Source organism: Spea bombifrons, chromosome 6 (genome assembly GCF_027358695.1).
Source record: "Spea bombifrons isolate aSpeBom1 chromosome 6, aSpeBom1.2.pri, whole genome shotgun sequence".
Lineage (NCBI taxonomy): Eukaryota > Metazoa > Chordata > Amphibia > Anura > Pelobatidae > Spea > Spea bombifrons.
The window spans coordinates 19,251,715-19,276,839 of NC_071092.1; the positions used below are offsets into that span (position 1 = coordinate 19,251,715).

The 25,125-nt window shown below is 42.1% G+C and overlaps 1 protein-coding gene across 1 annotated transcript in view; it reads left to right on the forward strand.

Moving 5' to 3' along the window:
• Nucleotides 1–25,125, forward strand: part of CHADL (chondroadherin like) — an 88,544-nt gene that overhangs the window by 36,315 nt on the left and 27,104 nt on the right. The window contains exons 2-3 of the mRNA XM_053469059.1: nucleotides 7,486–7,646; nucleotides 8,881–10,536. Coding sequence (XP_053325034.1) covers nucleotides 7,494–7,646; nucleotides 8,881–10,536 — 1,809 coding nt within the window. The 5' untranslated portion in view covers nucleotides 7,486–7,493. The remainder of the gene's footprint in view (nucleotides 1–7,485; nucleotides 7,647–8,880; nucleotides 10,537–25,125) is intronic.

Here is a 25,125-nt window from a genome sequence, read left to right on the forward strand (position 1 = left end):
TGGCGCCGCCATTTTTAAATGAAACTCCGTCTTTTTTATTAACGATTATAAACGCTCCGGGGAGCGATCTAACTGCTCCCGGCGTTTTTTTTCGGTGTTGCTCAATGCCTCTATGTCGAGGCATTACATCAACACCATCTGAATGAAGAAAGCAATCTTTGATTGCTTTCTGAAAAAATGTAACGCCATGACGTGTCAGGCACGTCATAGGTCGTTAACTAACCGTTTTGAATGATGTGCCCGACCCGGCAATGGACGTTAAGGGGTTAATAACGCTAATATAAAAGACCTTGATGAACGCAGCTAGGGCAAAGACGTTTGCAGACCCTTAGAGAGATCTGGTTTTATTTTCAGATATCTCTCTCATTACAAGAAATACATAGAAACATAGAAACATAGAAAGTGACGGCAGATAAGAGCCAGAAGGCCCATCCAGTCTGCCCAACCTCTGAGTACTCTCCTTTAGTACTTGCCCTTATCCTATATCTAGCTTGGCATTATGCCTATCCCATGCTTGCTTAAATAACTTTACTGTATTAACATCTACCACTTCCACTGGGAGGCTATTCCATGCGTCCACTACCCTTTCCGTAAAGTAATATTTTCTGATGTTACCATTAAACCTTTGCCCCTCTAGTTTATGCTTGTGTCCTCTTGTTGCGGTTTTATTTCTTCTTTTAAATAAACTTTCTTCCTTTACTTTGTTGATTCCCTTTAAGTATTTAAATGTTTCTATCATATCCCCCCTGTCCCGTCTTTTTTCCAGGCTATATAGGTTAAGATCCTTTAACCTGTCCTGGTAAGGTTTATTTTGTAATCCATAAACCATTTTAGTAGCCCTTCTCTGCACTTTCTCCAACATATCTATATCCTTCTGGAGATATGGTCTCCAGTACTGTACACAATACTCCAAGTGAGGTCTCACCAGTGATCTGTACAGCGGCATGAGCACTTCCCTCTTCCTACTGCTAATACCTCTCGCTATACAACCAAGCATTCTGCTAGCATTACCTGCTGCTCTACTGCATTGTCTACCTACCTTTAAATCCTCAGAAATAATTACCCCTAAATCCCTTTCCTCACACGTTGAGGTTAGGACAGTACCAAATAGTCTATACTCTGCCCTTGGGTTTTTATGCCCCAGGTGCATTACTTTGCATTTATCCACGTTAAATGCCAATTGCCACAGCTCTGACCATTTTTCCAGCTTACCTAGATCGTTTGCCATTTGGCTTCTTCCTCCAGGAACATCAACCCTGTTGCAAATTTTTGTGTCGTCGGCAAATAAACATACCTTTCCATCAACACCATCTGCAATATCACTAATGAAAATATTAAAGAGAATGGGTCCAAGTACAGATCCCTGAGGTATCCCACTGGTAACAAGACCTTGTTCTGAATATACGCCATTGACTACAACCCTCTGTTTTCTGTCACTCAGCCACTCCTTAATCCATTCAACAACATTGGGATCTAAACCCAGAGATTGCAGTTTATTTATAAGTATTCTATGTGGGACAGAGTCAAAGGCCTTACTGAAATCCAGATACGCAATGTCTACTGCACCACCTTGATCAATTACTTTAGTCACCCAATCAAAAAAATCAATAAGATTTGTTTGGCAAGATCTTCCTGAGGAAAACCCATGTTGTTTTTGATCTTGAAAGCCATGTGACTTCAGATGTTCAACAATCCTTTCCTTTAACATTGTTTCCATTAATTTTCCCACTACAGATGTAAGACTAACTGGCCTGTAGTTGCCCGACTCCTCCCTACTGCCTTTTTTGTGTATAGGCACAACATTCGCTACTTTCCAATCCCCAGGGACAACTCCCGTTACCAATGATTCGTTAAATTTATCAGTTAACGGTTTTGCTAGTACACCCCCAAGCTCTTTTAATAACTTGGGGTGTATCCCATCAGGCCCCATCGACTTATTTGTCTTTACCTTAGACAACTGAAGTAAAACCTCCGCCTCGATAAACTCACATATTTCAAATGATTCAGTCTTTTTTCCCAACTGAGGTCCCATTCCATCATTCTCATCTGTAAAAACTGAACAGAAATATTCATTGAGACAGTCAGCTAAACCTTTATCCTCTTCTACATATATGCCTTTTGTTTTTAGTCTAACTAATCCTTGTTTAACTTTCCTTTTCTCATTTATATATCTAAAAAATGTTTTATCTCCATTTTTTACTGATAGGGCAATTCGCTCTTCTGCCTGTGATTTGGCAGTTTTTATAACTTTCTTTGCCTCTTTCTGCCTAATTTTATAGATCTGTCTATCTTCCTCACTTTGGGTATTTTTGTATCTACTAAAGGCTAACTTCTTGTCTTTCACGATTTTGGCCACTTCTGCAGAGTACCACAGCGGTTTCCTTAATTTTTTACTCTTACTGACCAACCTAATACAATTTTCTGTTATCTTCAATAAAACAGCTTTTACAAAATCCCATTTCTCCTGAACACCATTTAAATTGCCCCAGTCTGATAATGACTCCTCTATACATTTTCTCATTTTAGAAAAGTCAGCTTTTCTAAAATCTAAAACTTTTGTTTTTGTGTGGTGTGACTCAGTCACTGTTTGTATATTAAACCACACAGACTGATGATCACTAGATCCCAAACTTTCACCTACAGAAATATCTGTTAACAAATCTCCATTTGTGAACACTAAATCCAATGTGGCCTCCTTACGAGTTGGTTCCTCAACCACCTGTTTTAAAGATAATCCCAATAAGGAGTTTAGAATATCCGCACTCCTGGTACAACCAGCTACTTTCGTTTTCCAGTTCACATCAGGGAGATTAAAGTCACCCATGATTATAACATCCCCCTTCACTGTCATTTTAGCTATTTCCTCCACTAGTAGATTATCGAGTTCTTCTACTTGTCCTGGGGGTCTATAAATCACACCTATGCGAGTTACTTTACTTTTGCCAAATTGTACTGTAACCCAAACCGACTCTAAGTTCTCTTCACCAACTTGTATTAAGTTAGATTTTATGTTATTTTTCACATATAGGGCCACCCCTCCCCCTTTCCTGCCCTTTCTATCTTTTCTATATAAAGAGTACCCCGGTATTGATATGTCCCAGTCATTTTTCTCATTATACCATGTCTCAGTAACAGCCACTATATCAACATTCTCAGTTGCCACAACTGTTACAAGTTCATGGATCTTATTCCCTAAACTGCGAGCATTTGTAGACATGACCTTCAGCTTGTCATTTAACACCGATGCTGCAATCACTTTCTGTCCTTGCTTTGGGGGGCAAAACATATGCTTCTCCCTATTATCTTTATAGACCAAGCCCCCAGATCCACCCACCTGGTTACTAAGTAAATCGCCTTCCCTTTCTATACTGTCTAACCCGGTATTTATTCCCTCCCCCCCCATTCCTAGTTTAAAATCTCCTCCAACCGTCTAACCATTCTCTCCCCAAGCACATTGGACCCTCTTGCATTTAGGTGCAATCCATCACGACTATAGAGATTGTACCCCAAAGCAAAATCAGCCCAGTGCTCTAAGAACCCAAAGCCCTCCTTCTTACACCAAGACTTCAGCCATGCATTTAGCTGCCTAATCTCCCGCTGCCTTTCTGGTGTAGCACATGGCACAGGTAGTATCTCTGAGAATACTACCTTGGAGGTCCTTTTCTTAATCTTACTACCCAAGTCCCTAAAATTATCTTTTAGGACACTCCATCTTCCTCTTACTATGTCATTGGTGCCAATGTGCACCAAGACAGCTGGATCCTCACCAGCCCCTCCCAATAATCTATCCACTCTGTCCGCAACATGCCGAACCCGGGCACCCGGGAGACAGCAAACCATTCGGTTGCTGCGATCAGAGCTACAGATTACCCTGTCTGTTTTCCTGATTATTGAATCCCCTACCACCACAACCTGCCTGGGCTTTCCTTCCTTTCGGATCCCCTGCACATTGGATGAGCTGCTCTCCCGGCTGTTAGGGAGAACAGCTTTTTCCGCAAAGCCTACCTCTGAGTCTGCCTCCCCAACATGCTCACTTAAAAGGGCAAATTTGTTGGGAGGGAGAGACTCTGGGCTGGCTTGCCTCTTCCTCTTCCCTTCCCCACTGCAACCACGTCTTACTGTCACCCAGCTATGTGCCTGACTCCCTTCTGACTGATCTCCTCCCTCATTGCTAGGGGCCCCATCTAAACTTTGCTCAGTGAGCAACAGACTCCTCTCAAGGTTGTCAATCTCTCTCAGTGTTTCAATGTGCCTCTTAAGAGCACCAACCTCAGCTTCCAGAGAGACCAATTGATCACACTTACCACAGCGATATGGACCCAGGAACTGCTGTTCCAAGCATGCATACATATGGCATGATGTGCACTGAGTGAAATCTCCAAGCTTGCTCATTCTTTATAAAGGGACGCGAGTATAGAATTTAAACAGTTGCTTTATGTCACTTACCTGTCAATACCATATTTGCTTGAATATAGGCTGCACCCCCCCACACACACACTTTAAGTCTTTATAGTAGGGGTGCGGCCTATATTCGGGGTTTAGCACAGGAATGCGCAATTCGTATCGCCCGGGACATGCAGTTCCGGGCGCCGAGCGGGCAGCAGGGTTAGGATACATCCTACTCTCCGATACGCTGGGACAGCCTCCCCTGCCAGCACTTCCCACAGGGGGAGTGCTGGCACGGGAGATTGTCTAAGCACAATTGCGCAAACGTTCACTGGCTGCGGCGATGCGCGTAAACAACCTCCGCTGCCGGCACGTCTGCTCAATGTGCTTTAACAATATCCCTTGCCGGGACTTCTCTAAGGCAATAAACAGTAGACACAGATTTAATAAACTCATACTTAGTAGTAAAGTACTTTTGGATCCATCTGAAATTGCTAAAACCTTTAGAGATTACTATATGTCATTATATAACCTGAGACAGAGCGATATTCCAATATCACGCATAGAACCTTCTATCTCGAAATTAAAAAAGGGGAAATTCGTGGGCCCGGACGGTTACTCAGCTTTATTTTATAAGGTACTAGACCCGCTGATTTCCTCCTTACTGTTAAGGGTGTTCAATAACATAAGTGAAAAGGGAGTCGTTGTGAAGGAGATGCTGCAGGCCCCAATCTCCAGAAATGCCTTTTAACCCTCTATACGCCACTCTGCCTCCTGAAATGCCTTATACCTCCCTATATGCCACTCTGCCCCATAATATGCCTTTTACCCCCCTTAATGCCATAGTGGTATATAGGGGTATAAGGCAGTTCTGGAGGCAGAGTGGCACATAGGGGGTCAAAAGGCATATCATGGGGCACAGTGGCATTTAGAGGGTTAAAAGGCATATCATGGGGCACAGTGGCATATAGTGGGTATAAGGCATTTCTGGGGCAGAGTGGCAAGCCCGGGGGCAGATGTGCATAACTGGGGGGGCAGGTTGAAAAAAAAGAAAATAAAAACAAAATATTTTTCTCAATCATAGCTTTTATTAACAAAAAATTGTTCACATAGTTTACATGAATTAACATTTACCGGTAAAAGTTTTTTCCTATAGGGTCGTCTTTTATTCAGGCTTTTTCTTTTTTTCATAAATTAATATTCAGATTTTGGGGGGTCGTCTTATAATCGAGCACATACGGTAATAGAGTAATTTAAGTGTGGATTGATGAACCTAGAGGATAGTCTATGGCTGGATGAAGACATGGCCAACCTATTTAGACTGGATACAATATTGGGGGAAATCTGGGATATTTGAAAACACTTTAAAAGAAAAATGGAATAGCGAACAAGATACTAAATTCAACCCCCATATCAATAGGTGAATATAATATTCCAAATATTCCAAAGTTTGAAGGGGCAGAGGGGGGGGGTAGTTTGAAGGGGCAGAGGGGGGGGTAGTTTGAAGGGGCAGAGGGGGGGGTACATTACAATTTGGTGAGCATACAGGAACCGGTGTAGGTGTGATTTATAGACCCCCTGGACAAGTAGAAGACCAGATAATCTACTAATTGAGGAAATAGCTGGAATGAAAGGGGAGGTTATAATTATAGGCGACTTTAATCTTCCTGATGTGAACTGGAAAACTAAAGTAACCAATTGTGTCTGGAGTGCAGATATTCTAAACTCCCTACCGGATATTACTCTAGGTCAGGCGTGTCCAAGTTTTTTCTGCAGTGGGCCACTTCATCAGAATTATATACATGCAAGGGCCGCGCTCATTTTTCACTGTGAGAAAATATGGCCTTTAATAAAATATTCAGATTAAAATAAAGTAAATGATACAAAACCTTTACTTTTGCTCTCATTGATTTCTGGGCTCAGAAAGTTTTATGACTACAAATTCAGGATTCTGGATAAGTAAAAATGAAATGGTTCTATTTATCCTAGGGATGCACCTAAATGAAAATTCTGGACCAAAACCAAAAATTCAGGGACCCCCCCCACCTTTAAAAATAATAAAAAATCCCACACTTTTAATAAAAGGAAGTTACACACCAAAATTGTACAAAAAATGTAATAATGTTAATATATATATATATTCCAGATAAACCATTCCAGATCCTATCCCTCCCCGTCTCTCTGCCTTCACAGCTATATACTCTCACTCATTCACACAATTCATCCACACATTAATTCATTCTCACTCATTCACACAGTTCATCCACATTAATGTATTAATTTTCTCACTCATTCACACAATTCATTCTCTTGCTCACTCTTTATTTCAATATTTTTACTACCTCCTTTCTCACTAGCTACCTCTCCTCCCTTTTCTCACTTTTTCTATCTACCCCCTCTCCCCCGTTCTTACTATCCCTCCCCTGTCTCACTATCTACTCCTTCTCCTCCCTTCCTCATGATCTACCCTAGTTCACTTACCTTGCAGAGGCCTCTGTCTCGCTGCTCTGCCACGGTGCGTGCAGCTTCACTGCTGAGCGCCGGAATATGACATCATATTCCAGCACTCAGCATGAGGAGAGTAAGGGGCACCGAGCGGTTGCTGAAAACTTATTCATGAGCGACCGCTTGGCGCCCCTCTCTCTCCTCCAAAAAATAAAATAAAAAAAATCGGGGAGGCCACTGATTCTGGGACAATGACTGGGACCCGGGACTTAAAGTCCCATTGCGGGACTGTCCCGGGCAATCTGGGAGATGTGGTCACCCTAATTCCCACAAGTAATAGGTTCTCGTGGCGCATCCATCCTAACGCTTATTGGGGCTAACTTATTATCTAAACAATGCGTGTTCCAATTTTCATGTGGTAAAATGCAATTAAGTCAATGCAACATGAATTAAACATATAATGTTGGTGACTAGACTGTTTGTTTAAACACACTACTTTGAGTACTTTATTTATATGAAAGAATAAACATGTATTATCACTAGAGCAACTATATAAGCTCTACTAACCTTTTGAATATAATTAACTACATAAGATTAACCCTTCTCAAATAATATGTTGCATCTCACATTTTTACATTTGTATGTTCTCTTTAGGTACCATCATGTTATGGCTACTTCCCACTCTTCTGGTCCTGCCTTGCATTTTACCTTTGGAAGCTGAGACCTGCCCACAGTATTGTATATGTGACAATATCCGATTGTATGTAGCATGTGCCAATAAAAACTTGACTTTAGTTCCTTCTTCCATCCCCCAGGTCAGTATGGCTTGTATCTTTTTTCTGCAATATGATTAATAATATTACATTATGTTCCATTCTATTTATAACGTACCATCATATTATGTAGTTCTATTCAAATATAGGCATAATACAAGGTTTTGCAATAATATGCAGGACATAACTGATACAGGAGGGGAAGAGTGCGGTTGTTGTAAAGGGAGAATTATTGAGATACAAGAAAAGGGGAAGACAAGGATAAGAACAGCAATAAAAGAAAATGACAGCTAGTAAGAGCAAATAAGTAAACTAAACAGAATATCTAGTCTTGCCAAAGAGAGCTGGTGTTACAGTTCCCTTGCGTTGCGCGCAGTCTGTTTGAACTTCTCTTGACCTGCCCAGGGAAGCAGGAACGGAGCAGAGTCACGTGAGGTGACGCGCATTCACGTGACTCTGCTGGGTTCCTGCTTCCCCTCGACGGAGCAAGAGATGCTGCTGAGCAACGCGGAGTGAAGCAGCAGGGCCCCTGCGTATTATTATTTTCGGTGGGTTTTTTTTTTTTTGTTTCGGAATTTTGCCAGATTAACCCTGTATTAATATGCATTATGAAGCTAAAAGGCCATATTTTCTCTCAGTGAAAAATGAGTGTGGCCCACGCACACATACATTTCTGATGAATTGGCCCACTGCAGAAAAAACTTGGACACCCCTGCTCTAGTCCTATAGGACTACATCATAGGTGGCCAGATAGGTTCAGTATATGCAAGCAGCTGATTATTCCCACCTAATCAATGAACGTATTATATAGAAGCCAGATAGGAAGGCACAAAATGTTAAACGCTTCAAATCAACAAGTAAAAGAGGCATGAGGCAGGTGATATCAACAACAAAGACAGTGTTGGAGTGTGAAATAAGGAGTTCAGAAGCAAATTAGATTTGTAAAAGTAAAATACCTGAAAACTATAGATACAGGGTGAAGAGAATAAGTGGTTCCATGTTTTCAGATTTGTCACAGGAAGAAATGCAGGCGAGCAAATTTGCAAGGTAAAACTGGAAGAAAACCTCCATACATAGACCTGTAGATAGGCCAGTGTAACGCAATCTGTTAATTTATGCTTAGCTCTTTTTTGTGAACAAGTAGGTGGGCAGGGGTTATGCATATCATACATATTGAGAAGATCTCTGTTGTTGTGTCACATACCGTAGTTGTATTGGAATGTTGCATTTCTATTAACACAGTAGAAAAAACTGTAATTTATGTATGTCTTTACAGTACACCAGAAAACTAGATCTCCGAGGCAATGATCTGAAGTTTATTCCTAGTCGAAACTTAGCAGCTGTACCTTACTTATTGCACCTTAACCTTCAAAAATGCAACATTGAAAGACTAGAGGAAGGAGCTTTTCGTGGCCTTGGGCGTTTGGTGTATCTTAATCTTGGCTTCAATCATATCCGCTTCATACTCCAGGAGTCATTTGATGGGCTATCATCCCTCCAGTATCTAAACCTGGAGAAAAATAATCTAGAAGAGATCATGCCCGGTGCATTCAGTCAATTAGGTTTTCTAAACTTTTTACATCTTGGAGATAACTACTTGGTATATTTGCCAGATATGTTATTTCAGGGACTACAGCAAGTGAAATGGATACGTCTTTCTAACAATAAGATTAACATCATAGCTAATGAGGCATTTTTAGGCCTGGCAAATCTAAAGAGGCTAAGCCTGGATCATAATGAACTTCAATTCCTGCCTACAGAACCGCTTTCAAGACTGTCCGGACTTATCAAGCTTGAAATGGGATGGAATCCAATCACCTTCGTTGGAGAGGAAGCTATTCAGATGGCATCTCTAAAACAGCTTTTTCTTAATAACATGGTACTACAAGATGTTTCCTTCAAAGCATTTGAAAATAGTCCACAACTGTCTTTGATTGACTTGAGTAATAACCAAATAAGGACAATCCAGGCCCTGGCTGGCTTGGAGAAGCTGAATCATTTGAATTTGACTGGGAATACTTTACATTGTGATTGCTACCTAAAGTCTTTCAAAGAGTGGGCCAATTTATTAAGAGTAAAGGTTGATCTTATTTGCTCTGGCCCAGTCCACTACTTTGGAGATCACTTAGATTCTCTGAGATCTAAAGATTTGAAATGTACTAGTCATTTTGATGAAGAGGATCACGTATTAACATCTATGGAAACTATAAATCAAAGTTCCTGCCCACAGGGCTGTGACTGTAAACCGGATTTAAAACACTCTAGTTGTGCAAATAAAGGTCTCAATGAGATTCCCAAAGGTTTTCCTGAGGACACAATCCTCCTTGACCTGCATGGAAATGCTTTTAACTCTGTACCCAAGAGAATGTTTTTAAAGATGAAACATGTGACATCTCTTCATCTCCAGAACAGCCAGATCAAAGAACTACGATTAGGGGCATTATTTGGTATGACCAATTTGGTCTACCTTTACTTGTCTAATAACCAGATTTCTTCTATCAATCCAGCTTTATTCCAGGACACACCTAAAATTGGCTATTTATACCTGGATCACAATAGATTCACTAGGATTCCAAAGGGAACATTCCAATTTCTTCCTAACCTTTTTTCTCTCCATATGCAGCACAATTCAGTTAGCTTACTCAATGATTACAGTATGTATGGAGCAGAAAAGCTTCACTGGATCTACTTAACAGGAAACAATATCAGCTTTGTTGCTCCTTTTGCTTTCAGAAACTTACAAATACTGAAGAAGCTTCATTTGGATGGGAACTTGTTAACAAAGGTGCCAACTGAAGCTCTTAAACAAACCTCTTTCATTGAAGAGCTAAAGCTATCAAGGAACCCCATTAAATACATAGGGAACAGTGCCTTCTTGCCAATATCTCAATCATTACAACACTTGCATCTTGATGGCATGGGGCTGGAAAAGGTAGGTGTAAGATACCAAAAGATAAAATTCAGATTCTTGTAATTTTAACCATTTCATCATATAAAATATTTCTGTACTGATGCATTGCCAAATGATTATATAAATAGCAAGTCAAATAATATCCATTTGAGTAGTTTAACTTACATACATAACTTTTTTCTATATCTTTGGGACCTCAGCGATTATAACATATGTCTTATTAAAATGTGTTTCATTAAACTTAAAGATTTATTTCATACAAAATCATTGATTTATATTATTTTTAAGTTGTGTCAACAAAGTATGCAGTGCTGTACTACCAGATTATACATTAAGTTACAAGTTAAAGCAAACAGAAGTAAATGTGGAAGACACAGTACATTAAATAAATACAATCGTCTGAACCAGATGAGGACTGGTAAGGAAGCAGATGGCATATACACCTTGAGCTGATTTGATTTGGCTCATTTCCAGGTTAATAATTCTGGAGGTTTTAAATCTAATCACACCTGTAATCACTGTGTTGTATTAAAAATCAAGGACATTGACCACATTTATGCCAAATTTGAACCTTTTTTGCTCCTGTGGGTTTTCTATGCAATTCATTTTGATGATATTGAGTTTTACAGGAGTGGGAACTGCACATGAATTATGCTGCCTCACAATTGTGTCTTTGAGCTGCTACATTAGTGGGCATTTTAGATGGGTTTGACCAGTTATCCCATGCTGTATGGAGAAGTAGTGAGATGTGGAAATCGTTAGGTAAGATTTACATTATGTAAGGCAGGGCTCGACAAATCCCAGGCGCCAGGTCGCCATGGCGACTCAGAATTTTGTCCTGGCGCCTAGGAGTTTGTCAGCCTCTTACATTCACAAAAAAATACCCCCGTGTCACCACGCAGGGGCGCTGCTGTTGCTGTCTGCCCAGGAGTCTGGGCAGACAGCACAGCCACTCCGAGCCCGCCCCCGAGCCTGTGATCACTCCCACGGAGTGATCCTGTAGGCTGAAACCGCGATTGCAGAGAAACCTGCAATAGCGTTTTCAGCTGCCACAGGCAGCTTCAGGAAAGGGGGTTCAGTGTTGATTGGGTCCCCACACAAGTGTGGGGACCTGACACAACATCCCCCTGCTGCCTGATCGCTCCATGAGAGCGACAGGGCAGCGTTAACCCCTTCAATGCCACGATCGCGGCATTTAGGGGTTAATTCCCATTTTTCAAGGGGCTCTGCTGCTGGTGGTCTGCCTGGAAGTCCAGGCAGACCAGCAACAGCAAAAAAGAGCCCCCACAAGCCCTTTGATGACTCCTGTAGGCATGGAAGCCTACAGCAGTCATCAGAGACTCCCCCCTGCAATGGCTTCTATAGACCAGCAATTGCTTCCCAGCTGCCAGAGGCAGCTTCAGTGACAGGGGGAGAGGGTTCTTTGGTCTCCACATGAGTGTGGAGACCAGCCCCAACACCCCCCTGCTGCCTGATCGCTCCATGAGAGCGACAGTGCAGCGTTAACCCCTTCAATTCCACAATTGTTTATAACACATTCGTGGCATTGCAGGGGTTAACATTTGTCCCCACAAGCTTGTGGGGACTAAATATCAATCAATGCTGTGCTCCAATGGAACATCAGCATTGAAAGTGTTAAAAAAAATATATATATCAAAAAAAATTATTTAAAAAAACCAAAAAACCCAAAAAAACAGCACTGACCTGAAAGTCCAGGGTGCTTCCAGGTCAAATGCTGTGAGTTTAGTAAGTGGGCTGATGATGATCAGAACACTCCTAACCAACTGTTAGTTTAAAAAAAATCCTGGCTCCTAACTTTTTTAGCTGGCGCCTAGATTCACAACAAATTTGTCAAGCCCTGATGTAAGGAGCAAAAGGAACTATTAGAACATAATTTTGTGGGCCTGTAGATAAAAAGGTTTTATAGCAGGCTGTAAAGATTCCTGTATAATATGCACAATTTACACTTTATACCAGAGTACAAATTGTGCATTATTAATCCCGTTCAAACTACATAATTGTGGAGACCAGCTCCGATTTTCCCCTACTGCAAAATTGCTCCATGAGAGCGAATGTGTGCTCCACCATTGAAAGAGATAATAATAATTAATTATAATAGAACAGCACCTCCAGTTCAGCAGTTCATACTGATCTAATTGCATTCACCAATGGCGGTGCCCTAAACTTGTCACTAACAAGTGATCTGATTTTTTTTTTTACTTTACAGCATATACCGTATTTGCCCGATTATAAGACAAGGTTTTTTCAGAGCAAATACTCGTCTTACTCGCAGCAGCGGAAGTTGTCTACGCGCGTCATGGAGGTTGTCTACACGCATCGTGCAGATGTTCACCGGCAGCCAGAAAGGAAGATCCCCCGCAGCTCTGCATAGGACCTAGATCCTCCTCTCTGGCAGCTGGTGAACATCTGCACTATGTGCGCAGACATCCTCCGATGGTACCTGACACTTCCGCCAGGCCTCCACAGACGGAGCACCGGTGTGACGTGAGCTTCGGGTACTCGGTCATAGCAGTCCCAGGTAGCAGCGCGGAGGTTGTCTGTGCGCATCGCGCAGATGTCCACCAGCTGCTCCCACTTGACACCAGGGAGTCTGGAGCACGGGGGACAAGTCTAGGGATGCATCGGTAAGTCGGGGGGGCATATGGGGGGGTATCAGGGGGACAGATTGGCAAATAGGGGTGGATAATGCATATCTGGGGGTCAGAGTGGCATATATGGGGTATAAGGCATATTTGGGGGAGAGTGGCATATAGGGGGTATAAGGAATATCAGGGGGGCAGATGTGCATAACTGAGGGCAGGTTGGCAAATAAAAAGGAAATAAAAACCAAAAATACATTTTTCTCAATCATAGTTTTTATTAAATATGAAAAATAGTTTACAGGGAATTAATATTTACTAATAAAACTTTTTCTTTTTTTTTCTAAGTTAATATTCAAATTTTGAGGGGTTGTTTTATGATCAGGGTAATCTTATAATTCAGCAGATACAGTATCAGCCAGGGACCTAATCTGGTAATTATACATTAAGGTGTGTACTTTATTTTTTCCAAAAAATGGAGTGTAAAGTTATACCTACACATTTGACATGAGTGGTTATTACACAAAAGATTTTAAGGTAACAGTGCCCACCACTCTATTTGGTTGGAATAAAAGTAAAGGAGCCTGCAGGAATTAAAATACCGTATTTGCTCAATTATAAGATGACTCCCCAAAATTTGAATATTAATTTAGGAAAAAAAGAAAAAGCCTGAATATCAGACTACCCTATAGGGGGGAAAAATGTTTTATTAGTAAATACTAATTCACATGTAAACTATGATTGAAGAAAAAAGTGTTTTTGTTTTTATTTCCTTTTATTTGCCACTCTGCCCTAGTTATGCACATCTGCCCCAAATATGCCTTATACCCCCTTATATGCCATTCTTCCCCCCAGAAGTGCCTTCTACCCACTATATGCCACTCTGCCTCCCTAATAAGCCACTCTCCCCTCAGATATGCCTTTTTAATTCCCTATTTGCCACTCTGCCTCCTAGATATGCCTTATACACCCATATAAATGCTACTCTGCCTTCCTTACATGCATTTTAACCCCCTATATGCCACTCTGCCTCCAGAAAACCATTGAACCCCACCGATGCCACTCTTAATCCCCCCATGCCACTCTTAACCCCCTCCCTGCCACTCTAAACCCCCCCAACTTACCAGTGCATCCCTTTACTTGTGACCCATGTTCAGACTCCCTGGTGTCTAGTGGGGCAGCCGGTGGAAGTCTGTCCGATGCAGACCTCCGCTGCTGCTGCCAGCACTTTCTCTGGGCCTTCTATGACTGAGTGCCGGCATCACATGACCTTCCGGTGCTTCACTTTAGAAGACCCAGCGGAAGTGCCGGCAGCAGCAGAGGCTGCCAGAGAGGAGGATCCGGGTCCCCTGCATCGCTGGGGATTAGAAGACTACCTTTAGCAAATACGGTACTTAAGCATTATATAAAAAAGATTCCTATGCACAGTTTACTACGATTAACAAGGTCAGAATGTTGCTGATTAGGTCAGTAAACAACCCAAGTTATTAAATCTCCATATTGACCAGTCATGGGGATCCTGTGCATTCTGACATCACATCTTTTTTTACCTCTACCTTGGGGCAGGCCTAGGCATCATTCAACATAAATACAAAGATGATACCCACTTCAGGTGGCTTCTTAGTCCTCCAACCTGTAAAAGGAAGTCTGCATTGGTGAGTCACTGATGCTATTTTGGGGTCATACTTTTAATCATACAGTGCATCCTATTATTTCACTCTAAATACGGGGAACATTTTATAAACTATGTACCTTATCTCTTGGGGTTCTCAACAAATGTAAAGGTGAGTCCATACATAAACTTTCTTGGTCTCTGTGTGGCATTAAACACATCTCCTAGTCTTTTAACCCCTTCAATCCCAGGGGTTTTTGGTACCTCAAGTCCCGGAGCAATTTTGCCATTTTTGTGCTATGCCGGTTCAGCGATTATTCTCTTTTCCTGTGAATAGTGCACCCATGTAAACTATATATTGTTTTTTTCCAAGAAGAGATAGGGCTTTCTTTTGATACCATAGTTAGATGATTAGCTGAAAATTTAGAATGAGAAATTTAGCAAAAACTAACGAAAATTAGAAAAAAACACCTAATTTTTTTAAAACTTTTCCCTCTGAATCCTCACAAAATTAGGTAAAGTGATGGAAAATCCCCTCCAAGTTTATCAATTCAGGTGTCCTGATTTCAGAAATACCTAATTTATATATGTTTTCCATACTTTCCCAGCACTTATAAGGAACATACTATAAGGTGTACATTATTCGTAGAATTTTTATGCTTATGGCTTAGTGGGTTTGGGGGTTGTGAACGGGGGCTGGAGGATTATACTGGGTAGATGTTGTGTTAGGGCAATGGGATGTAAGGTTTTTTTTCTTATATATTTTTTGTATATTTTTGTATTTTTTTTTGTATTTTTTTAATATATAATTTAAAAAAAAATGGTTAGAGGTCCTCTGAGGGACCTCTTGAACATGTTATTAATGCCAGTGATGTCACAATGACTTCACTTAGCTCACTATTTTTTTTATTATTATTATTTATTGTATTATTTTAGTGATTTTTTATTTTATTATGTTTTTTTTCAGCATGGGAGGAGAGTGAGAAACTTGGTTTCACGCTCTCCTCCCTACGATCCCCCTGCACTGATCACACTGTGATCTATATGCAAGTCCCCACAGACTTGCATAGAGATCAGTGTCTGTGCCTCATCGGACCTGATCAGGTCAGAGAAAGCTGACTTACAATCGGATCTGAAGAAAGACCTTGCACAAGTTACCACCGAGATTACAGACCTAGGCAAGAAAACACAAACCCTGGAGACCCATCAGGCCCAGCTGAAAGAGGCACAAGGGACCACGAGGGAAGATCTTCATCATTTCCACAATAAACATAGAGAGCTTCAAGATGCCTGCAAGGACCTCGATAACGGTTCCCAGCACTCCAAGAGTGTGAGGGATCCCCGAACAATTGTCAGATCGGTACTAGTTTTTTATTACTTACCTACAGAACTTCCACAATTTATGCTCCATAGGGCCCTGCGACCTAAACCCAGTCCCAATAAACAACCTAGAGACATTGTCATGAAGCTATACTCCATGCAGTGAGAGACAATACCCCAAAGCTTCAAGGAGTGACACCTCATGTCAGGCCCCACTGTGGATTGAACCAGCAAACCCGCCTTTGGTAGGCACTATACATACTAGTATATATAAATGATTGTTAACAGCAATCATGCCCCTATCATGCCCAGGCATACCCAGATTCCAGGCTGACTCACCATGATAGGAGTGTGATTGCTAACAGCAAGTACATGCTAGAACCTAGGCATGATAGGAGTGTGATTACAGGCTCCCTATGCCATCCCCCCTTCACACACACTTAGACATCCATGCTATCACACATTCATTCACATACTCATTCATTCACAGATACTCATTAATTCCCTTAATCACGCATACTTGCTGATACACCCTCCCCCACCCCCTTACCTGAACTGCTGATCTGTCACATGTAGACTTCTGCAGGGGCCCTGCTGCTTCCCTCTGTATGAACAACTTCTCTTGCCCTGCCCCCAGAGGAAGAAGGAACGGAGCAGAGTCATGTGACATGCGTTCACGTGACTCCGCTGGGTTCCTGCTTTTCCTGGCCGGCACAAGAGACACTGCTCCCACACTGTGCAAGCAACGCACAGGTAAGCAGCCTGGCCCCTGCAGACGATTATTTTCGGCCATTTTTTTTTTATTTCGGCTTTTTGCCGATAATGCCCTTTTCGGCCGATATATTTCGGCCACCGATATATCGGTGCATCCTTACAAAGTAGTATTTAATAAACAACTAAATCCTGCTGTGTACAAGCAAAGTCAAATGCCTAATACTCTGCTCTAAAAAAATGTCTGATACAGTCGTCGTATGTGGTATATATGAATTACATATGTACACTACAGTAGTACAATACAGCTTCTCCAATCCACCCCACACCAGTAAATGTTCTGCACTAAAATAACCTATTACTTTATTAATTAACTTGTAGTCTTGTTTATGAGCAATGAGCATCAATCTCATCCTCTGTTAAGCTGTCACTGTCTCACACTCCAACTCTCATCAGTCTGTAATTGCTGCTACTGACAAGTTAAAATGACGTTCCTACACATATATCTAATGCTTGTCTGTCCTTTCACTTTGTAAATTCTGATTGGCCAGAGTGAAAAAAAGTAAGGAAAAACCACAGTTGTTGGACATAGTAATCACAGCCATGACCATCAATGAGACCACCTCTCTTTTTTTGTTGGCTACTTCTACCTATCAGTCATTTATATGTACCCTCCTACAGACAGTCCCTTCTTACTTTACCTCATCAAGGAGTTACAAAATGGCTTGTAATAGCAATGGGTACATGTGGCAATAAATAATGAAATTTTTTTCCCCATATTTTACTAATCACATAGTGATTAGAAAGCTGGGCTCCATTGACTTGCATGGTTGAATGCTTTACCTGAATTCAACCTGCAAGGGGAGACAGAGCTCAAGAGGGTATGGAAACTTTCTCTTGAAAACTTTGGCAACTTGCCAGTGGCAAATTTTCCAGAGCAGTCACAGCACTTCCTGGGGTGGGTGTTCGGTGTTGCTGTATGCCTCCATTGAGCTACCCCATTGAAGTTTAGGAGGCGATTTTAAGATGAGGCATTACAGTAATTCCGTTAAAGCGAAGAAAGTGATTGTAGATCACTTTCTAAGCTTGTTTAATGCCATAACATGCCAGGCACGTCATTGGTCGTTAACTGAACATTTTTATGTGACATGTCTGACCCATCATAGGTCGTTAAGGGGTTAAATATACTCTCCTCCTTTATCATGTTGATTCGCTTTATTTACTTGAATAGCATATTAGGGCTGCAACTAACGATTATTTTCATAATCGATTAGTTGGCCGATTATTTTTTCGATTAATCGGATAAAAAAAATGAATGTAAATTTTTCATTTATTTAAAATAATTTAATAAACAAATGATGTTAAATACAAACCGCAGAATAAAAAAAACTTTGATAAAATGCATTTCTTGTCTTTATTTCCCAACTAGCCCCCCCCCCAATTTATGCACATTTGAGCCCAGGCTTGCCACACTGCCTCCCACATATGCCACGCTGCCTCCCAGACATGCCATGCTGCCTCCCAGACATGCCACACTGCCTCCCAGACATGCCACGCTGCCTCCCAGACATGCCACTCCACGCTGCCTCCCACATATGCCACTCCACGCTGCCTCCCACATTTGCCACTCCACGCTGCCTCCCACATATGCCACGCTGCCTCCCACATATGCCACTCCATGCTGCCTCCCACATATACCACTCCACCCCACCTCCCACATATGCCACTCCACCCCCACATATACCACTGTGCCTGATACGCCTTATACCCCCTGATACACCACTCCATCCTCCCCAGACATGCCACACTGCCTCCCAGACATGCCACGCTGCCCTCCCCACATATGCCACTCCACTCTACCCCCAGATATGCCACTGTGGCCCCAGATATGCCTTATACACCCTGATACACCACTCCGTCCTCCCCAGACATGCCACACTGCCCTCTCCACATATGCCTTATATAATGTATATGCCTTATACCCCCAGATATGTCCGATATCTCAAAGTCCCCTCATAGAGTCACAGACCCGTTCGCATCACACTGACACCATACTTTTATAAATAAGTACTGGGTTAATCTTCACGGCCCCCAGGATTTAGATTCCCCTTAGTCTGCCCCCGCCTTTACCTCTAACTGTGCCTTAAGTTAACTTTATTAAATTAATCAAGTTAACACTCAGTCCTCATCATTAAATTAACCCTAAACACCCCATTAACCTTAACTACCGCTAAATTAACCCTAAACACCCCATCAACCACAGCATCCCCTAAATTAACCCTAAACACCTCATTAACCATAACTGCCCCTAAATTAACCCTAAACACCCCATTAACCACAACTGCCTCAAATTAACCCCAAACACCCCATTAACCACAGCTGCTCCTAAATTAACCCTAAACACCCCATTAACCATAGCTGCCCCTAAATTAACCCTAAACACCCTATTAACCATAACTGCCCCTAAACACCCCATTAACCATAACTGCCCCTAAATTAACCGCCACCTCCCCTAACTTTCAGTAGCCCAAATATTACCGTATTTGCTCGATTATAAGACGACCCTGATTATAAGACGACCCCCCAAAATCTGAATATTAACTTAGGAAAAAAAGAAAAAGCCTGAATTTAAGACGACCCCAAAGGAAAAAAGTTTTACCAGTAAATGTTAATTCATGTAAACTATTTTTTTTAATAAAAGCTATGATTGAGAAAAATTTTTTTTTTGTTTTTATTTCTTGTATTTTCCAACCTGTCCCCCAGTTACGCACATCTGCCCCCAGGCTTGCCACTCCAATATGGCACTGTGGCCCATGATATGCCTTTTAACCCTCTATATGCCACTGTGCCCCATGGTATGCCTTTTGGCCCCCTCTGTGCCACTCTGCCTCCAGAAATGCCTTATACTCCTATATCCCATTCTGGCATTTAGGGGGTTAAAATGCATATTATGGGGCAGAGTGGCATATAGGGAGGTATAAGGCATTTCAGGAGGCAGAGTGGCATTAAGGGAGTTAAAAGGCATTGTATAGAGCACTCTGCCTCCAGAAATGCCTTATACCCCTATATGCCACTCTGGCATTTAGGGGGTTAAAAGGCATATTATGGGGCAGAGTGGCATATAGGGAGGTATAAGGCATTTCAGGAGGCAGAGTGCTCTATTAAATGCCCCCTTAACGCCACTCCAGAAATGCCCTATGCCCCCATTTAACACACACACACACCCTATACCCCCATTTAACTAACACACACACACTCTCTCTCTCCCCCCTCTCTCACCCCCCTTCCCCCTCTCTCACCCCTCTCTTACCGGTGCTTCCAGCCGGGGCAGCGGGTTGACGTCGCCTTCCGCTGCAGCCGGAAGGAGGTGGAGTTGGCAGCGGGGGTTTGTATGCGTCCGTCGCGTATACTTTCCCCGGCTGTCAGAGATCAGAGTTCCCCGCACCGGTGCGGGGAACTCTGATCTCTGACAGTCGGGGAAGGTCTACGCAACGGACGCAGACAACCCCCGCTGCTAGCCACACCTCCTTCCGGCTGCAGCGGACGTTGTCTACGCGGATCGTGTAGACGTCAACCCGCTGCCCCGGCAATACAGCAGGAAGCACCGGTAAGTGTGTGTATGATGGGGGGGGGTGAGACAGGAGGATCCAGGTCCCCTGCATCGGTGCGGGGGATCTGGATCTTAGTCTCCTAATCAGACCTCTATTTGAGGTCTGATTAGAAGACGACCCCGATTAGAAGACGAGGGGTATTTTTCGGAGCATTTGCTCTGAAAAAAACCTCGTCTTATAATCGAGCAAATACGGTAATTTTATACTTACAGTTAGATGAGTGTCACAGCCATGTGGTTCTGGCCTTCTGGGAGAAGGAAGGGGGCGGGGCCAGTTGTCACAGTGATTACAGGGAGGGACTGGTGAGTAGGAGCTGCTGCTGTGAGTCACTCAAACGGATTATATAATGAGGGGTATTTTTCAGAGCGTTTGCTCTGAAAAAACCCTCATTTTATAATCGATAATAATCGATTCAACTAATCGATAATGAAATTCGTTGGCAACGAATTTCATTATCGATTATTATCGATTTTATCGATTAGTTGTTGCAGCCATATAGCATATACCCCTGTCATGTTTTTCTTACAAGCAATACATGTTAGGATCCTTCAAACTTTCCTAGTAAGTTTTATCCTGAAATCCTTGAGTCTATTTAGTAGCCCTTCTTTGAACTCTCTCCAAAATACGCATGCAGGCAACTTCTATCCTTGTTTTGGCAATACCTCCTAGCGAGTTTGAAGTGGTATCTGAATATAAACTAAAATGCCTTCTCTTTCTATACTGTCTATACTGTCTTTCTATACTGTCTATAGAAAGAGACTGTCTATAGACAGTAAGGAATGCAAAACCTTAGTTATGAAGAATGGCTAGAGAAGTTGAATTTGTTTACATTAGAGAAAAATGTGTCAGAGTGGGATATGATAGTGTTATACAAATACATACAGGGGCACTAATAGGACTGTGCAAAGAGGCACATCCGTTCAGAATTGAGAATGGCAAAAAACGTTCTCTACAGTACAAACAACAAATACAGTATCTCACACCCCCCCACATTTTTGTAAATGTTTTATTATATCTTTTTATGTGACAACACTGAAGAAATTGCACTCTGCTACAATGTAAAGTAGTGAGTGTACGGCCTATATAACAGTGTAAATTTGCTGTTCCCTTAAAAATAACACACAGCCATTATATCTAAACCTTGGCAACAAAAGTAAGTACACCTCTAAGTGGAAATGTCCAAATTTGTCCCAATTGGACATTTTCCATCCCCGGTGTCATATGACTCCTTAGTGTTACAAGGTCTCAGGTGTGAATGGTGAGCAGGTGTGTTAAATTTGGTGTTATCGCTCTCACACTCTCGTACTGGTCACTGGAAGTTCAACATGGCACCTCATGGCAAAGAACTCTCTAAGGATCTGAAAAAAAGATGTGTTGCTCTACATAAAGATGGCCTAGGATATAATCACTACCCAAATATATTCTACAATCAATGGGGATTAGGACTGCTTTTTCAGCAGTGTTGGCTCACTTTACTCACAAGAGAAAACAGGCTGGGGTACTCATAGGGTTGGACGTTTAAAGGGCGTTTAACACAATATTCTGGGAACATTTGAGACGTATCTTAAAATACTGTTTTTTGGGGCACGATTTCTGGGATTGAGAGCCACCTTGCTATGCAATCTAAACATCTCAGACATTATCAGATAGGTGATTGAGGAATTGAGGCTTTGGAAACCACTTCATTTCTCTCTGATGGGCAGGACCCACCTTGTAAAATTGGTCAGTTTCCCAAAGCTACTGTATCCCTTGCAACAACTGCCAATACTATTGACCCCTAGGGATGTGGCCTGAGTACATAAACAATTAAATCTCTTCCTATGGAACAACTGTAGGACTAGAAGTCTGATTCCATTGGAGCAACAACAGCCAAACATTATGGACCAAATATTAACATTTATTTTCAGAGTAAACTACACTTTCTATTTTCAATGGATTGGACAAACCCTTTAAGATGCAAGGAGGAGGCAGCCAAGAGGTTTCTTGGTACCTGGAGTGCATATATTAACCCAGACACAAAAGGTCAGGTAACAACCAATGACGTGCCTGGCACATAATTTCATCATAGATCACTTTCTTCGCTTAAATGGTGTTGCTATAATTCCTTGATGTCAAGGCATTCAGCAACACATAGATCGGCATCAGGGGCTATGTCAGGGGGCGCCCATTTTAAAAGAGTTTAGGAGGCCTCCTAAACCTCAATGGTGTCGCTGAAATGCCTCAATATCGTGGCATTCATTGACACAGAACACTCACCCCAGGATGCGCCGTGACCGCTCCAGAGAGGGTCACAACCGCCAATGTGAGAGACCTTGCCACTCACAAGATGGCGCCGCGTCCATTAAAATAAATAACAAAGTTGGGAAAGTTCGCTAGAGGGTCTCCAGACTAGGGTGCCATTCAGGGACTGGCTCACATATGCATACCGTCACATACACACATAAAATACATTTTATATATTATATACATGTACACCCTGATTCACAATAACTATTACCGCATTTGCTCGATTATAAGACGACCCCCCAAAATCAAAATATGAATTTAGGAAAAAAACAAAAAGCCTGAATATAAGACTACCCTATAGGAAAAAAGTTTTACTAGTAAATATTAATTCATGTAAACTAATTTTCATATTTAATAAAAGCTATGATTGAGAAAAATATATTTTTATTTCCTTTTATTTGCCACCCTGCCCCCCCCAGTTATGCACATCTGCCCCCAGGCTTGCCACTCTGCCCCCAGAAATGCCTTATACCCTCCTATATGCCACTGTGCCCCATGATATGCCTTTTAACCCCCTATATGCCCCTCTGCCCCATGATATGCCTTATACCCCTATATGCCACTTTGGCATATAGAGGGTTAAAAGGCACATCATGGGGCTGAGTGGCATATAGGGGGTTAAAATGCATTTCTGGAGATATATATACTGCTAACAGCAATCACACTCCTATCAAGCCAAGGCAGCCAGTACATGCTGGAACCTGGGGATGTTAGAAGTATGATTACAGCCTCCCAATGCCATGCTACCACCCCCACCCCCCTTACACATCCATGCTATCACATACACACACTCATTCACAAACATTTAAATACTCATTCATTCCATTAATCACCCATACACACACATGCTCAACCCCCCCACCCCCTTACCTGAACTGCAGTTCTCCCACTCGCAGACTTCTGCAGGGGCCCGGCTGTGCGAGCAACTTCTCTGGCCCGCCCCCAGAGGAAGGAGGGGGAGGTAGATTATGTGAGGAGTTATGTGCTACCTTCCTGTTCCCCTGCTGCTAAAAGCAGAGACGCTGCTCGCGATCAAAGCCCGGTAAGCAGCACGGCCCCAGCAGAATGAGGTCTGATTAGAAGACGACCTCGATTATAAGACGAGGGGTATTTTTCAGAGCATTTGCTCTGGAAAAAACCTCGTCTTATAATCGAGCAAATACGGTATATATTAATTATTAAGAAGCCTTGGAAACCATGTTGATTTCAGATTTAATAATATACATACAATCATTACAGACATGAATAGATATAGAATGTTAACCCTTCTAATACCAGACATGAGTAGATTCAGAGAATTAACTCCTCTATTACCAGACATTACACACACAGTCACACAAACACAGTCACACACACACACACAGAGTCAAACACACATACCTGGTGCTGGCTGCAGCATACTCTGAGTTGGTGTGAAGGAGGGACTCAGCCTATCAGGAGAGGCTTCTGAACTCTCAGGCAATCAGGAGAGTTGAGAAGTCTCTCATGATTGGCTGAGTCCTCTTCACTCATTCCTCATTCCGGGACATGTGGTCACCCTCCTCCAGACCCTCTTGAGAACTCTGGCTCCACTTGCAGGTTGAATACAGGTACTGCAAATTGCAGTTTGATTAGTAAAATATTTTTAAAAAATAATGGAAAAAAAATAGCTAAAAGTTGTAACATTTAAAAGTAATTATGCAGTGATGTCACCATCAGAGGAACCATCCAGCAATTTTTTTTTTTAAAAGTCTAAATTTAAAATTAGCGCTGTATCTTCCCAAAAATCTTGACATGGAAATGAATGGTTTGAAGGGGCCGGCTGGAGTGGCCAGGTTCAAAGATAGGGCAGAATCACTCGCAGTGACGCGTCCTGGGGTGGGTGTTTGGTGTCGCTGAATGCCTCGCTATCGAGCCGTTTCAGCGACACCTTTGAGTGACACCAGCGACACACTCTTTTAAAACGGGCGTCCGTTGACTCCCCGGGGAGGGGCCAGACATGGCTCCTGATGCCGATCTCGGCGTTACTGAATGCCTCAACATCGAGGCATTACAGCAACGCCGTTTAATCGAGGAAAGTGATTGTTGATCACTTTCCAAGCTTTTTTAATTTAATGACAGTTCAGGACCGTCAAAGGTCATTAACAGACCGTTTTTGCGTGACGGCCCTGAACCGTCAAAGGTCGTTAAGGGGTTAAAGCAGGCCATCAGGTATACATACAGTGAAGGAAAAAAATTATTTGCTCCCCTGCTGATTTTGTACATTTTCCCACTGACCAAACATGATCAGTATATAATTTTAATGGTAGGTATATTTGAACAGTGAGAGACAGAATAACAACAAAAAAAAAACAGAATAATGCATTTCAAATAAGTTATAAATTGGTTTGCTTTTTACAAAAATAAGTATTTGACCCCTTTGCAAAACATGACTTAGTACTTGGTAGCAAAACCCTTGTTGGCAATCACAGAGGTCAGACCTTTCTTGTAG